General features: G+C 45.2%; 1 protein-coding gene across 8 annotated transcripts in view; it reads right to left on the bottom strand.

The window, feature by feature from the left end:
- The window catches only part of SLC25A15 (solute carrier family 25 member 15), a 36,839-nt gene extending 24,282 nt beyond the window's left edge, over nucleotides 1–12,557 (bottom strand). For 4 of the 8 annotated variants that reach the window (XM_047723274.1, XM_047723275.1, XM_047723269.1 and 1 more), the window contains exons 1-2: nucleotides 11,855–11,996; nucleotides 8,899–9,023 (exon numbers count right to left, since the gene is read on the bottom strand). In XM_047723274.1, coding sequence (XP_047579230.1) covers nucleotides 8,899–8,953 — 55 coding nt within the window. In that variant the 5' untranslated portion in view covers nucleotides 8,954–9,023; nucleotides 11,855–11,996. Of the gene's footprint in view, nucleotides 1–8,898; nucleotides 9,024–11,012; nucleotides 11,113–11,150; nucleotides 11,450–11,755; nucleotides 11,997–12,430 lie in introns of those variants that run through there. The other 4 variants (XM_047723273.1, XM_047723270.1, XM_047723271.1 and 1 more) reach the window with 4 other exon arrangements.
- Between the last annotated feature and the right edge of the window lie 1,804 nt (nucleotides 12,558–14,361).

Here is a 14,361-nt window from a genome sequence, read left to right as displayed (position 1 = left end):
TCAGCAAGATCAAGCAGGCTTTACTCCAGGGATGCAAGGGTGGTTTCAATATTCTGAAATCGATCAGTGGAATGCACCAATTAGCAAGAGGATAAAGCCATATGATCATCTCAAATACAGAGAAGCATTTGACAAAATACAACATGAAATGGATGGATTTTAGCAGAGTAGGTTTTAAAGGGAACACACCTCAGCATAATAAAGCCACAGCTAACATCACACTCAATGGTAAAAAGCTGACAGTTTTTCCTCTATGATTAGAGACAAGACAGAGATGTCCAATTCATCACTTATTTAACATGGTACTAGAAGTCCTAGCCACAGCAATCACATGAGAAATACAAGGCATTCGAATTGGTAAGGAAGAAGTTATGCTGTCACTATCTGCACAGGACAGGATAGTACATACAGAAAAACCTTAGGGGCACCTGGGTGGCTCAGCTAGTTAAGCATCCAACTCTTGATATCAGCTCAGGTCTTACTTTCATGGTCATGAATTCAAGCACCACATTGTGCACCACAGTGGACATGGAGTCTACTTTAAATAAAGAAAACTTTAAAGACTTCACAACAACAACAACAACAACAACAACAACTATTAGAACTGATAAATGAAGAGGGTGCCTGGGTGCCTCAGTCATTAAGCATCTGCCTTCGGCTCAGGTCATGACCCCAGGGTCCTGGGATCGAGCCCCATATCAGGCTCTCTGCTCCATGGGAAGCCTGCTTCTTCCCTCCCACTCCCCTGCTGTGTTCCCTATCTTGCCACGTGTCTCAAATAAATAAATACTGATAAATGAACTAATTTGTAGGATACAAAAATACAGAAATCTGCTGCATTTCTTTTACACTAATAACAAAGTAGCAGAAAAAGAAATTAAGAAGACAATCCATATATAATTGCAACAAAAAGAATAAAAGACTTAGGAGTAAACTTAACCAAGAAGGTAAAAGACCTGTTCTCTGCAACTTATACAACAATGAGAAAGAGATTGAAGACAACACAAATGGAACACTGTACCATGATTATGAATTGGAAGAACAAACATTGTTAAAATGTCCATGTTACCCAAAGCACATCAATGGATTCAATGCAATCCCTACCAAAATACCACCAGAGTTTTTCAAAGAACAGACAAATAATCCTAAAATTTGTATGGAAGCACAAATGTTCTTGAGTAGCCAAAGCAATCTTGAGAAAGAACAACAAAGATGGAGGTATTGCAATCCCAGATTTCTAAAGATATACTACAAAGACCTTGGTGTGCGTGTGCGTGTGTGTGTGTCCCCTCAGGCTGGATCTCTTGTCAAGGCACTGAGACACAGCTGTGCTGAAGACCAAATACTGCTCTGCAGAAAACTTCCTTGTAGGTGAAGACCCTCACTGGATGATATGTATATATAGATGTATATAGATACATACAGTTATTTTTAAGATTTTTTAGTTTGCGAGTTTAGCAGGTCTAAAAAAACAAAAATTACTCTTCAGAAAAATAAAATACTTCTGTTTTGAATACATATCAGCAATGTCTCATGTACAGTCAGAAATTGCTAGACTTGCAATGCCTGGTTGGCTGTCAGAAGAGCATGCAACTCTGGATCCCAGGGTTAGCAGTTCAAGCCCTACACTAGGTAAAAAGATGACTTAAAAGTAAAATCTTGAGAGAAAGAAAGGAAGGAGGAAGGAATTGCTAGACTTTCACAAAGAAATAGGAAAATATCACCATGGGGAAAGAATTTGGTTGACAGAAACTGACCAGAAGATGGCTCACGTATTAGACTGAAAATGCAGAGACACATCAGTAGTTACCATGATCAAGTTTAAAGGCTTGATGGAAAACCGGGACTTAGTGGTTGAAAAGATAAGACAATTTCTTAAAAATGACCTGAAGGAGGGGTGCCCGGGTGACTCAGTTAAGCATCTGCCTTCAGCTCAGGTCATGACCTCAGGGTCCTGGGATCCAACCCCACATCGGACTCCCTGCTCAGCAGAGAGCCTGCTTCTGCCTCTCTCTCTCTGCCCCTCTTGCCTCTCCCCCAACTGTTTGCACTCACACTTGTGCTCATTCTCTTTTTCAAGTCAATAACTTAAAATCCTTTTTAAAATATGACCTGAAGGAAATTTTAGAATGAAAAATCCAAAGAATTCTAGTACCAAAAAGGAGTAGTAACAAATAAAAGATATAGTCACATAAAAAACAGGATTAAGAAAATAGAAGAAGCACACTCTAAAATAGTTGAGGATATTGAAAATTTGACTTTTAGAAGAAAAGAACTAACTAGCAAATTAGATGAAGCTAAAGCATACAAGACAAACCAAGGTAAGGAATTGCCCCATGATGAATCACAAAAACACAAAGTCATGGGAAGTGGGGAAGAAGCCATAAGCAATACAGTTGATGGACCCAGAGACAGAGCATCCTACAGAAGTAACAGGAGAGAACAGACATTGCAGAGGACGAACTGGTCAAAGCAAAGATGGGAAAAAAAAATCCCTCTCAATTTAAAGAATAAAGCAAATATTCTACAAACCTCCAGAGAAGATGAAGGAGCAAGACTTGCATTGGCAGCAGACTTTTCATCAGCAACACTGAATATTAGTAAGCAATGGAGTTAATGTCTTCAACATTCTAAGGGAAAGTGATTTTGAATTTAAATTCTACATCCAGTTACATGAGCATTTAAGCCTTAAGGGTGGTGAAGGACCTTTTCAGATATGTAAAGCCTCATCAAATGTACCAGCCAGAAATCATTTACGAAAGAATTACTGAAAGATACACTCCCACAAAATGAAAAAAGAAAGGAGGAAGATACAAATTCAAGAAAAAGTAGATAAAACTAGTAAACTCAAAGCATGGAACTGGAGAGGAAACTGGTGATGGCTTGAGCTATTTGTTAAAGATGTAAAGGTTGCTGAGCCAGAGAAGGTGAAAAACTTAGAGACTCAGGAGGAAGGCTCTTCAGAGTGGAAGGAAAAACAAACCCTCGAGAGGAAGACGGCTCAGAAGAGGAGGGAGGCAGGAAGCTTGAAGGCTGGGAAGAAGGGAGAAGAGGTGGCTTTGGAATTATATGAGGAAAGGATTCAATCTTCCAATGCCATACTGTGGTAAATATGAAGCATGGAGTTGAGGAAATGACCAAAGATACCTTGGAGATTACTGTAACTAAAGAAGTAGAAGATTCTGAGCCAGAGGAAGAAGAATGTTCAGGGTAGGAAATGGAAGTAGTTTTACCGTGGGACGAAGGAGAGGACTCTGAAGTAGAACATGTAAAGACTTGCCCTCCAGACTGAGAAAAGAGAGGCCTCCAATGGACTTAAAGAAATTGCCTAAAATTATGGGGCTTGGGACTCAGATGAAAATTGGTGAAACCTTGGATGGAACAAAAACCCCAGAAAAAAGAGGAAACAGATATGCTCATAAATCAAGGAATTGGGACAGTCTGTCTAACCTTGTGTTTGGCCTCTCCCTCAAAGTCACTAGAGGTAAGTTCTGGTAAGCAGAATAGGCATTTATGTACAAATTTGAGTACTCCATCAGGAATCACCATAGTTTGAAGGAAAACGGACACAAAACTCCGCAAACAAAGTTGCCAACACCTAAAGAAACAGATAATATAAGAGAAGAAAATTGTAGAACAAGTGAATTAATAACTTCAAAGAGATAAAAGAGGAGAATAGAAATATTAAAAATTATCATCCAGAGGTCTTGGAAATAAAGAATTCCACAGATGCTCTGAATAGCAGAAGAGACATACTTGGAGAGACAAGGAATGATCTAGAAGATCGACTTGAAGAATGTTCTATGGTTACAATGCAAACGGCCAAAGAGATCATAAAGAAAGATCCAGAGATAGAGGAGAGATCCAGAAGCTCCAATATCCATTTGACAGGAATTCCAGAAAAAGATAATAAAGGGAATGGAGCAGAGGAAATAATTAATAATTGAAGAAAACTTCCCAGAGGTAAAGAAAGATTCACGTCTTTTTTTTTAAGATTTTATTTATTTATGAGAGAGAGAGAGAGTGCATGAGAGGGGAGAGGGTCAGAGGGAGAAGCAGACCCTCCTCTGAGCAGGGAGCTGGATGTGGGACTTGATCCCAGGACTCCAGGGTCATGACTTGAGCCAAAGGCAGTTGCTTAACCAACTGAGCCACCCAGGTGCCAAGAAAAATTCAAGTCTTGAGACTGTCAGTGCTTACCAAGTACTCAGTAAGATTGATGAATAGAGACTCCTAGAAATCTGGGAATTGCAAGGATAAAAAAAATCATAAAAAGTCTTCCAGAAAGAGGAGCGTGAACCTACAAAGGAACAAGAATCAGACTGACAGCAGACTTACTGGACACTCTGGATGCTAGAAGTAAATTGGGCAGTAACATAAAATTTCTGCAGGGAAAAACCTTTAAACCTAGAATCCTACATCCAGCCAAAGTGGCTTTTATTTTGAAGGTAAAAGACATTTTCTGATATTAAAGAATTCACAGTTTGTTTCTTGCATACCCTCTTTGAAAGAATCACTGGAGGATATACTTTAGCAATCTAGGGTGACTATAAACACATACACACAATGTAGATTATCTTTCTCCCACATCAAAAAAGGAAAACAGGAAAATAAAATGCCACATTCCTACTCAGGAAGATGAACAGCTAACAGTGCACTTGGGGAATATAGGAAAAGAAGGTTACGGATACTACCTAGATGTTGGTAAAGTTAAAGAGTATGTTAAAATGAATTTAATCATTGTAGCTTATGTACAAGTATAGTTTCTAAACTACTGGGGATCACCTCTTGGCCTTTTGCTAAAGATCAAGTGTAAGCTACTAGGGAGAGGAGGGAATCCGTCAATAGGATGGTAGACAGGGAGAGATGGGGTGAAAGTAACAGGAAAACGTAGGAAAAAATATGGCAAGAAACATTAAAACGAGAAAGGCAAAAGTTGAGCTCTTATCAAGAGAAAGGTAACTTTATCATTTATATTGATGTGAATCTTGAATCTTTATATTAAACCTTTTCCTTCCAAAAAAAACAAAACAAAAAACAAAACAAAAAACACTACAAAGCAGTAGTAATCAACACAGTATAGTACTGCCACAGAAAGAGATACAGAAATAGATCAAAAGAACAGGATAGAGGCCCAGAAATAAACTCACACTGGGCACCTGGGTATCTCAGTTTGTTGGGTGATTGCCTTCAGCTCAGATTATGGTCCCAGGGTCCTGGGATGGAGTCCCATATCAGGCTTCCTCTGCTCTGTGGGGAAACTGCTTCTCCCTCTCCCTCTGCCTGCCACTCCTCCCTTGCTTGTGGTCTCTCTCTGTCAAATCAATAAAATCTTTAAAAAAAAAAGTTTCAGGGGCGCCTGGGTGGCTCAGTGGGTTAAGCCTCTGCCTTTGGCTCAGGTCATTATCCCAGGGTCCTGGGATCAAGTCCTGCATCGGGCTCTCTGCTCAGCGAGAAGCCTGCTTCCCTCTCTCTCTGCCTACTTGTGATCTCTGTCAAATAAATAAATAAAAGCTTTAAAAATAAATAAATAAAAAGTTTCAGAAATAAACCCACACTTACAGGGTCAACTACTCCACAACAGAAGAAGCAGCCATATGCAATGGTGGAAAAGACAGTCTCCTCTATAAATGGTACTGGAAAAACTGGTCAGCTACATGCAAAAGAAGGAAACTTTTTTTTCACCATACACAAAAATAGACTGAAAATGGATTGAAGACCTAAATGTGAGATCTGAAACCATAAAACTGACATAAAACAAACATAAAACCATAAAACGGAAGAAAACATAGGCAGTAAGACTTCTGACACTGGCCTAGCAACATTTTTCTAGATAGGTCTCCTAAAGTGAGGGATACAAAAGCAAACTATTGGGACTACACTAAAATAAAACGCTGCTGCATAGTGAATGAAACCATCAACAAACAAAGAAACAACCTAATGAATGGGAGGGGATATTTCCAAAGGATGCATCAGGAGACGATATTTGCAAATGATGCTTCTGACCAGGGGTTAATATTCAAAATATATAAGGAACTTCTGTAAGTCAACACCAAACAACAACAACAACAACAACAAATACCTAAACATTCTGATTTTAAAATGGGCAGATGACCTGAATAGACATTTTTCCAAAGAAGACATCCAGATGGCCAAGAGAATCATGAATTTTGGCACGGGAGGATAAACGTCAATGGTCTAGGTCACATTGACAAGCTAGGCTAGTTAAGGCATACAGCAACAAAGTCAAAGCAGGGAGCGGGTTATAGTTGTCAAAAAACTACTGTATTTAAAAAAAAAAAAGAAAGAAAGAAAGAAAGAGAAAAAAAACCTACCTTATTTTAAAGGGAGGCCAAGGTTCCTCATGAAGGAATTTAACTTTTGAGCTCCACACTGCCTCATTTCAACATTATACAATGACCTATCTTCTTCAAATCCTCCCCCATCCTAGCTGCTATGGGATTTCTGGAATTTCTCCTACACTAGCAGACAGGCAGTGCCAGCTTCCCAGCATTTTATAGCAGATGAACTGGACCAAAAACCTGCTGGATGGGGGAGGTCGATTTCAAAGAAAAGGAGGGACATGGAAAAGAACATGTGTATACTACACCGAGATCACCTCAGTCCACGATGGCCCAATGTCCCAGTCCAGACAGCTGGCAGCAGAGGCTTGAGATTAACCTCCACCCCCAGGAGGGCTGTTGCCCATTATGGAGTTTTAAAACAAAGACAACAACAGCACCAGTCAAGGAACCAAGGAACCAACGTCCTAGCCCTGTCTGGACACCATCTAGCTGCACAATCATGGGCAAACGCACTCGGCCTCTCAGGGTGTCCTTTATACTATACAGTGAGCATCAGAGCCAAAGGTCTCTGCAGGCCCTCCTAGCTCCACACTGGGAGACTGCCACCCACCCGAAGTGGGGCTATGGCTTCCTGTTTGCACGCCATGCACCTCCCAGTAGAAGTTCTCAGGTCACTAACACAAGCCTCCCCTGCCAGCCAAGGAGTCGCTCACCTCTCACCCCTCACCTGCCAGGTCCACCTGGCACGGACCCCTGCCAAGGAGCCTGTTGTCCCCCAAAGTCAGATGCTGCGGGGCCATGCTACATCAGTGAGGGGTGACCCTCTGAGACCAGGGCAGGAAGAAATCCCAACTAGTTATCAGGAGAATTAAAGGCCATATGTAGACGGGCCCAAAACATGGTAATATTTTAAAAAAGCATGCCCCCAAATGCCTTACACACCAGACTCCCAACAATACACATATATGGGTGCACATAAGTCGCACCCAAATACCTGTCCACACAGAAATGCCTTTCCAGGAAAAAGAAAATTCTATCACAACAGATTCTATGTCTGTGGCAGACTGACTGACAGACATTTAATTCCAAAAGCTGAGAATCTCTCCTGTGGTTAAATACCACCCTATGGTAGAGACAAAAACTGAGCCCAGAGCATTCGCAGGACCCTTAAGAGGGTGCCAGAGGCAGGCAAATGGGTCCACCGTCCCAATGGTCAGGGTCATCCCAATGTGGCCTGGGGGTTGACATGGGGGTGGGGAGTGGTGCATGGGGGCCATTGGTTGGACCATGGGTTACCAGCTGCAGCTGGTATGGGACTGACCCAAGGCCTTCAGCAGGCAAGAAGCCAGTGGATACCTAGGCCACCCTTAGTTTCCCCTCCTCCTGGGCCAGGACACTCCTGTGGTCTCTAAATTGGGAACTAGTGCCTGTATTTCTTTATCAGTCTGTAATGCACTGTCTATAGCCTTTCTCAATTAGCCTACCTCCATCGACCTTTGGTTCAGGAGAAAATACTTTGTTCTCTAAACTGTAACTTCTTTTTCAGAGTTAAGGGAATGATGGGATGATGAGGGTGGCCCTGTGGCTGCACCTGATCTGTTGACCCGGGAGGGGTCATCTTATCCAGATGTCCTGGATAAGAGGACAACAGGCAACTCACCCCTCTGGCCTCTCCACTCCCAGGAGCTGAGGCCCTTACAAGAGTCAGTGTAAGAACCTGGCGATTCACAGACCTGTACCCCTGGAGCTGATAATGCATTATATGTTAATAAAAAAATAATTTTTTTTTTTTTTTAAAGGGAATCGGTGTAAGGGGCAAGGGTAAACCAGGGTTTTCATCTGGGAAATAGGAGCATTCCAGCACTCCTCTGGCGCTAAAATAACACAGGAACCTAGAGAACCAAGTCACCACGCACACACTTCTGGTTAGATGACCTCAGGCTGAGTAAAGGTGGTATTTCTAAAGAGTGGCCTAAGCACTGTCCAGGAGTATTTACCTGTGCCTTTTGAGGCCACAGTCTGCCCTGGGGCTCAGCCCCTGCCCAGCCCATCCTTCCCTGGCAAATGCTAGGGCCTCTCTTTTCTTTTTAGGGCTTTAGAAACCATCAAAAATCAGCCTCAGTTACCAAAGACATTTCTAAAGAGTGTCCTCCTTTCTTCCCTTGGCAGCAATAAGGACAGTAAGTGGGACTTCCCCTGGACAGACGGCATAGTAGGATTCTGGACTACAAGGGCTCTGAAGACTGTCAGGCTGGGAGTGAAATCCCACGTCACCTGCATATCCCAGCTGTGTGACAATGGACAAAGGACTTCAACTCTGAGCTGTGAGGTTTTCCAGCTGTGAACTGAGGACATTCCCACCCTGCACCCTGACTCAAAGTTTTATTGTAAGGGAACTGCTCTACCTTCTGCCGTTCTTAGAAGACGATATTACACTTCGATTATATGGATTCCCTCCATTACATGGACTCCCTCCAAGGAGAAAGCATGTTGCTTCTGGGACTGACAAAAGTAATATTTTCACCACCCCTTCATTGGATCTCACTTGTAGCAGGTACTCGAAGACTAGAGGATGGGTCTCCCCTGGAATTACCTGCAGCCCCCGCTGTGAGGTCAATGGCAGCTTGGATGGCAGGACTGGACTTCATGTTGGCCCACTCCTCTGCTGGTCTCTGTGGAAGGCAACTCTCCGGAGCTTATGACGGGTGTCTCATATCCCTGAAAGGAGACCAGAGCTCACCATCAGTGAAGCCTCTGCAGCCTTTCTCTAGAACTGCTGCCTGGTTACTGGGACCTCAACCTCTGGGAGCTGGGAGATCAGTTCTCCCTTTTGCAAAAAAAAAAAAAAAAAGAAAGAAAGAGAAAGGCAGTCAAGGTATCAGTGCAGCTTAGCAATTGGCCTGCCTTCTACTCGCCCACCATCTCCCCATGAAAAACTCAAGTCAAAACCCTTCCGTGAGTTATCAGAGCTATAGCCACTCATAGGGAGCATTTCAACCAACCCTTCTGAAAATCTTACAAGTGAATGCCATATACCACAGACACCCAAGCCATATCAAACTAGTTTTTCAGAGGCCTAAGTGGAACTGTCAGGCAACTAAACTCAGTTCTAAATTCAGACAGCAGCCTGAGCTGAGTCCCTCTTAGGAGGTCACAAATCAGTAGGTCTGGAAAGTAATGGCTTAGGCGTTCTGCTAAGTGATATATGCGTGGGTCTCAATTCCTGATCTTCCACCAGCAGGATGAGCCCTCGGCCCCTTAAGCTGGAGGTCCCCCCATATCAAAGGTGAATAATAGAATTATTATCATAATGTAAAGGCAATCACAAATAGCCACATGGGACAGCTGTTCTTAGAACTACAGAGCACAGCACCAAGCATTAGTAATGGTCATCAAAGGCCTCTCCAGACCTTCTCAACCATAACCGTGGACACAGAACACCTGGGGACCTTGTTAAAATACAGATTCTGATGTGCTAGGCCTCAGGTGGGACCAGAAACCTTGCCAGTCATTACTAACTCCCAGATGAGGCTGATGATGACGGCCACCAATCACATTTTGAGAAGCAACACTGTGTCCTAAATTTGTTTGATAAGAATCAATGGGGCACCGGTAAAATATTCAGATAACCCGGCCTCTCTCCTAGTGATCTTGTTTCAGCATGTTTGGGCTAGAGCTTAAAAAGTTTGGGAAAACTAGAGTCTCCTCCTCTACTGTTAGACAAAAATCAACTATCACAGAGAAATGGACTTTAAAAATACAGATTTTTATAAAAAAAGGAAAGGTGGCTCATTAACACATAATATCAAGATATCCAATTCAGCAACCAATTCTGTGTGGTTTTCAAACTAAGTAAGTGACTTTTCCATCAATAACAAAGAACAATTTTTATTCATCACGCTAAAGACCTTTGTGCTCCCACTCAGGCCACCTCTTGGAGGGTGGTGGGACAGCTGGGTTATTAATGAATGCCAATGTGGACCTAAACGCCAGTGGAAAATAATTTTATCCACTAAGAAGTCTTTTTGAACCACTTGATGCCTGTTGTGAATGATCAGACACCAAGAATCTTGCTTTCTTTGCAAAAAAGAAAAAAAAAGTAAAACCAGCAACCACAAAAGCATAGTACTGGACTTGAAAAAGCAACTAAGTGAAACAGACAAAACATGGATTTTATGTTATTGATAGGACAGGAGAGGCAGTATCAATAACTACAGTTGACGAGGTTGTGGCCATCCTGTACCTAGAGAAGGCTATGAGGGTCCTAATGCAATCTTTTCCTTTTCCAGATGGAAAACTGAGGCCAGAAAGCAAGAGCTTTTCCAAGTCTTTTCCAAGTCTTGCCTTTGGGTCTGTGCCTACCGAGCAATACTTAATTCCAGAGTATTCCAGCCTGACCAAAAAGAAAAGCAAAAAACAAGCACCGAACCCTGCATTTTAAAGGGAAAAATGGAGGCAAGAGGGGAGAGTCACACAGGGCCCAACTCATGTGGCTTCTCCATCGGTTGAATTCTTGGGGTGCCAACATTTCTTTCTTAGTTTATAAGAAAGGAATAGATCCTACTATGTGTCATCGCTGTGAATTTAACCCCTTCCGGTAAGCCAAACTTAAATGTATCAAATCCCACAAGTAACGACTCATAGAATTACTAAAATACTAAACAAACAGTGATGGGAACTAACAGATTAACTCAGCAACTGACTCAAATTATTGTGTGGTTTAAGAAAGCGGCTTCAAGAAGTCTTGAAAAATACATTCGGCTTGGGGGAGGCAAAAGTGGTCAGCAAAGTTAAAACTCAGTCTTGAGCCAGTTAAAAAGCTGAATCCTTTTAGCGCCCCTTTACCTCTCCTGCAAGTACACGTGGGTCCGACTCCAGGAGAGACAAACAACATCGCCAGCCACACAGCCTTCTGCTCCCAGGGGAAATGAGTTTCTCTCCTGGGAGAACGCTCTGAGGCCTCCTGCTCACCAGGTAACACCAAGGGCGAGAAGACTGCAGCACAGGCTCAAGCCGGCCCGGCCGCCCTCCCGCCCAGGACTAGAGCCAGACCCAAGGCGCTGCGATGCCGGCCCATCTGGCCGCTTACAAGACGGCCAGGCACTCGCGCTCCGAGGCTCCGTTTCCCGGGGAGCGGGGGGGGCCGCACAGGGCCCGCGAGGGAGACTGCTTCCAACTTTCTCGTCCTGGCTTTCACGTCCTCGTTCTCCAGCCCAACAACCTGCAAGAGTCTCCCATTCATAACCGCCCCCGCTCGGGCCCGGCCCGGGCGGCGCGGTGCCCAGAGGCCTGATGACACTCGGCAGGGGCAAAGAGGACACCCTTCCCGGCAGGTGACTCTACGGAAAGGAGGCCGCGGAGCCCCGGAGTCTCCGGCGAGCCCCGGCCACGACGCCCGTAACGACCTGGGCGCGTAGATAGCGCGCGGGCCGCGGACCCCAGAAGCCCGCCGGCTACCCGGGAAGGTCGCGCCGCCCGGCCGCGTAGGCCCGCTCGCGCCCCGCTCCCTCCCGCCGTCCCCGGAGCGGCGGTTGTGGGGCTGCGCTCACCGCCGCGCCAGTTGTCCGCGCGTTCTGCTCGAGCTCCGCCGCCGGCTCTCGGCTCTGCCTCCGCCGCCGGGGCGGCCGCTTAACACCCACGTCTGCCGCCCGCCGGCCCTCCGCCCCGCCCTCCCGCGGGGGAGTGCAAAGGGCGGCGGCCCGGGGGCCCGGAGCACCCCTGCGGCTGGGGGTGGGCAGCGCGGGGCCGGCGCGGGGGAAGCGGAAGTCCACGGCTGAGGCGGCGCGCTCGGCCCCGCGCAGGCCACGGGACCCCCGGCCCGCGCGCCCTCGTGCTGGAGGACCTGGAGGACAGGGAGCCCGGGCCCCCCAGGTTGTTTCCCTTCCTCCAGGTTCCCGGAGGACTCCTGAGAGGCTCGACCCCAGCTGGAACTCAGGGCGGGGGTTGGGGCTGTTGGGAGGACCCGCTGAAGTCTTTGGGCTGGTGAACCCTGCTGGGACTCAAGGCATCTATTTTATATTTGACAACAGAAGTACGGGAGACGTGGTGATGAAAAATATATTCACTTATTGCCAGGAAAAAAACACACACACACACACAAAACAAACGTTCCTTATTCTGCCTACCACAAGGAAATCCATCCTTGCCTATGACATTGGAGAAGGTCCCACCCACCGATGAAAACTGGCTCTAAATCGGGCTTCTCTGATCTTTCAGTTCCTAATGAGTTAATAGGCTACTTCTGTGGCTCTCTGGCATTTTATTAAAAGCACTACTCAAAGAATCTTGTATACGGGCAGTAAAGGAATTTTCTCCAGTTCGCTAAGACAGAGAGCTAACACCTATTCAACTGGAAAGCTCTTAGTCTGTTACTGACAGCTACCTGCTCCATATAACTCAGTCGTGGCCTTCGGATTTCTTTGGCTCAGTCTTCATGCACTTATTTTCATTTTCTATACTGGATTTTTTTCCTTAAACTGTGCTATCTTTTCCTTTTACAATTTCCTTTTACAATTTGTCTTTGCCTGGGTGGCTCAGTGGGTTAAGCCGCTGCCTTCGGCTCAGGTCATGATCTCAGGGTCCTAGGATTGAGACCCGCATCGGGCTCTCTGCTCAGCAGGGAGCCTGCTTCCTCCTCTCTCTCTGCCTGCCTCTCTGCCTGCTTGTGATCTCTCTCTGTCAAATAAATAAATAAAATCTTAAAAAAAAAAAAACAATTTGTTTTTGCCGTTTGATTGCAGTGTGGGATGACTGACAATATCACTTAAGTGATGGGGGGAGGGGAGACTTAAATATCCCCCGTGACTTGTGTTAGTGCAAGCGCTTAACTTGAACGTACAACTGAACAGACTTTCCAGAGGTAGGAGGCGCTGTGAAGGCATCAGAGCTCCTGGTAAATGGGGGCACTCATAAAAACAGCACAAACTGACTTTTCACAAAATCAGCACTTTATTTTTTTTAAAGATTTTATTTATTTATTTGACACAGGGAGAGAGATCACAAGTAGGCAGAGAGGCAGGTGGGGGGGCGGGGAAGCAGGCTCCCTGCTGAGCAGAGAGCCCGATGTGGGACTCTATCCCAGGATCCGAGAACATGACCGGGGACAAAGGCAGAGCCTTAACCCACTGAGCCACCCAGGTTCCCAAAATCAGCACTTTAGAAGTCAAGTTTCTGAAACTCAATTACAGAAACAAGCCAGGGAGTTTGAAATACTTGCCCAAGGTGACTTGTGACCTAACTGGTGGGAAGCAGACTCAGGAGCAGAACCTACCATTACAACATTCTAGAGGACTCAAGGACTTTCAGTATCCCCTGGTCCAGTGGCTTTAGCAAGCTAGAAACTTGAGACTCAAAGGAAACCTCATTAAGGACATATCCAGTCTGCGGGTACAGATTAGAAAGAGCACAGGAGTTGGAGCCAGGATGCTTGTGTAAAAATCTGGGTGACCTTTAGTGAGCCATTTAACCTTTTCAAACTCCAGCCTTCATGCAACTGCATCACAGCCTCTGAACTCCATGATCCTGCTGGGGCAATCCACCACGTGGGCCACTGCTGCTCCGGGAGCCAGCTGGGGCCATCCACCACCATCGCGAGGGCAGACACTACTCCAGGTCACTATTGCGTCCTCACCGGGAGGCCAGCCAACCTTGTTCTTTGTGTTGTCTTCCTTGAGGCCCTTCTCCTACTCTCACAAAAGCTGCTCCAGACTCTCACCACTCCTGCTACATTTCTTTTTTCCCTCACATTTCCTCAACAACCTTAGCCTCAGTTTATGTGTAAACTCACAAATAACCAGGAAACACTTGTGCAAATTTTTAACGTCCAATTAGCAAAGTTACCTTTTTTGCAAAAACCGTAATCCATTTGCCTCTGTCCTGTTGTTTTCCTTGCTGTATCCTGGTGCTTCACACCCTACCTGGCACCAATGATGTTGGTGAAGGATGGGAGACTCAGAGGCCAAGTCACTTGCCCAAAGTTATATAAGTACTGAGGAAAGAGCTGGAACTCCGCAGAGTTCTGTTCAAGACTGAAGTTCATGGCCCTAACTTCCCAGAA

The sequence above is a fragment of the Lutra lutra genome, chromosome 3, assembly GCF_902655055.1.
Source record: "Lutra lutra chromosome 3, mLutLut1.2, whole genome shotgun sequence".
In the NCBI taxonomy this organism is placed as follows: Eukaryota; Metazoa; Chordata; class Mammalia; order Carnivora; family Mustelidae; genus Lutra; species Lutra lutra.
This window is presented reverse-complemented; position numbering and strand designations above follow the sequence as displayed.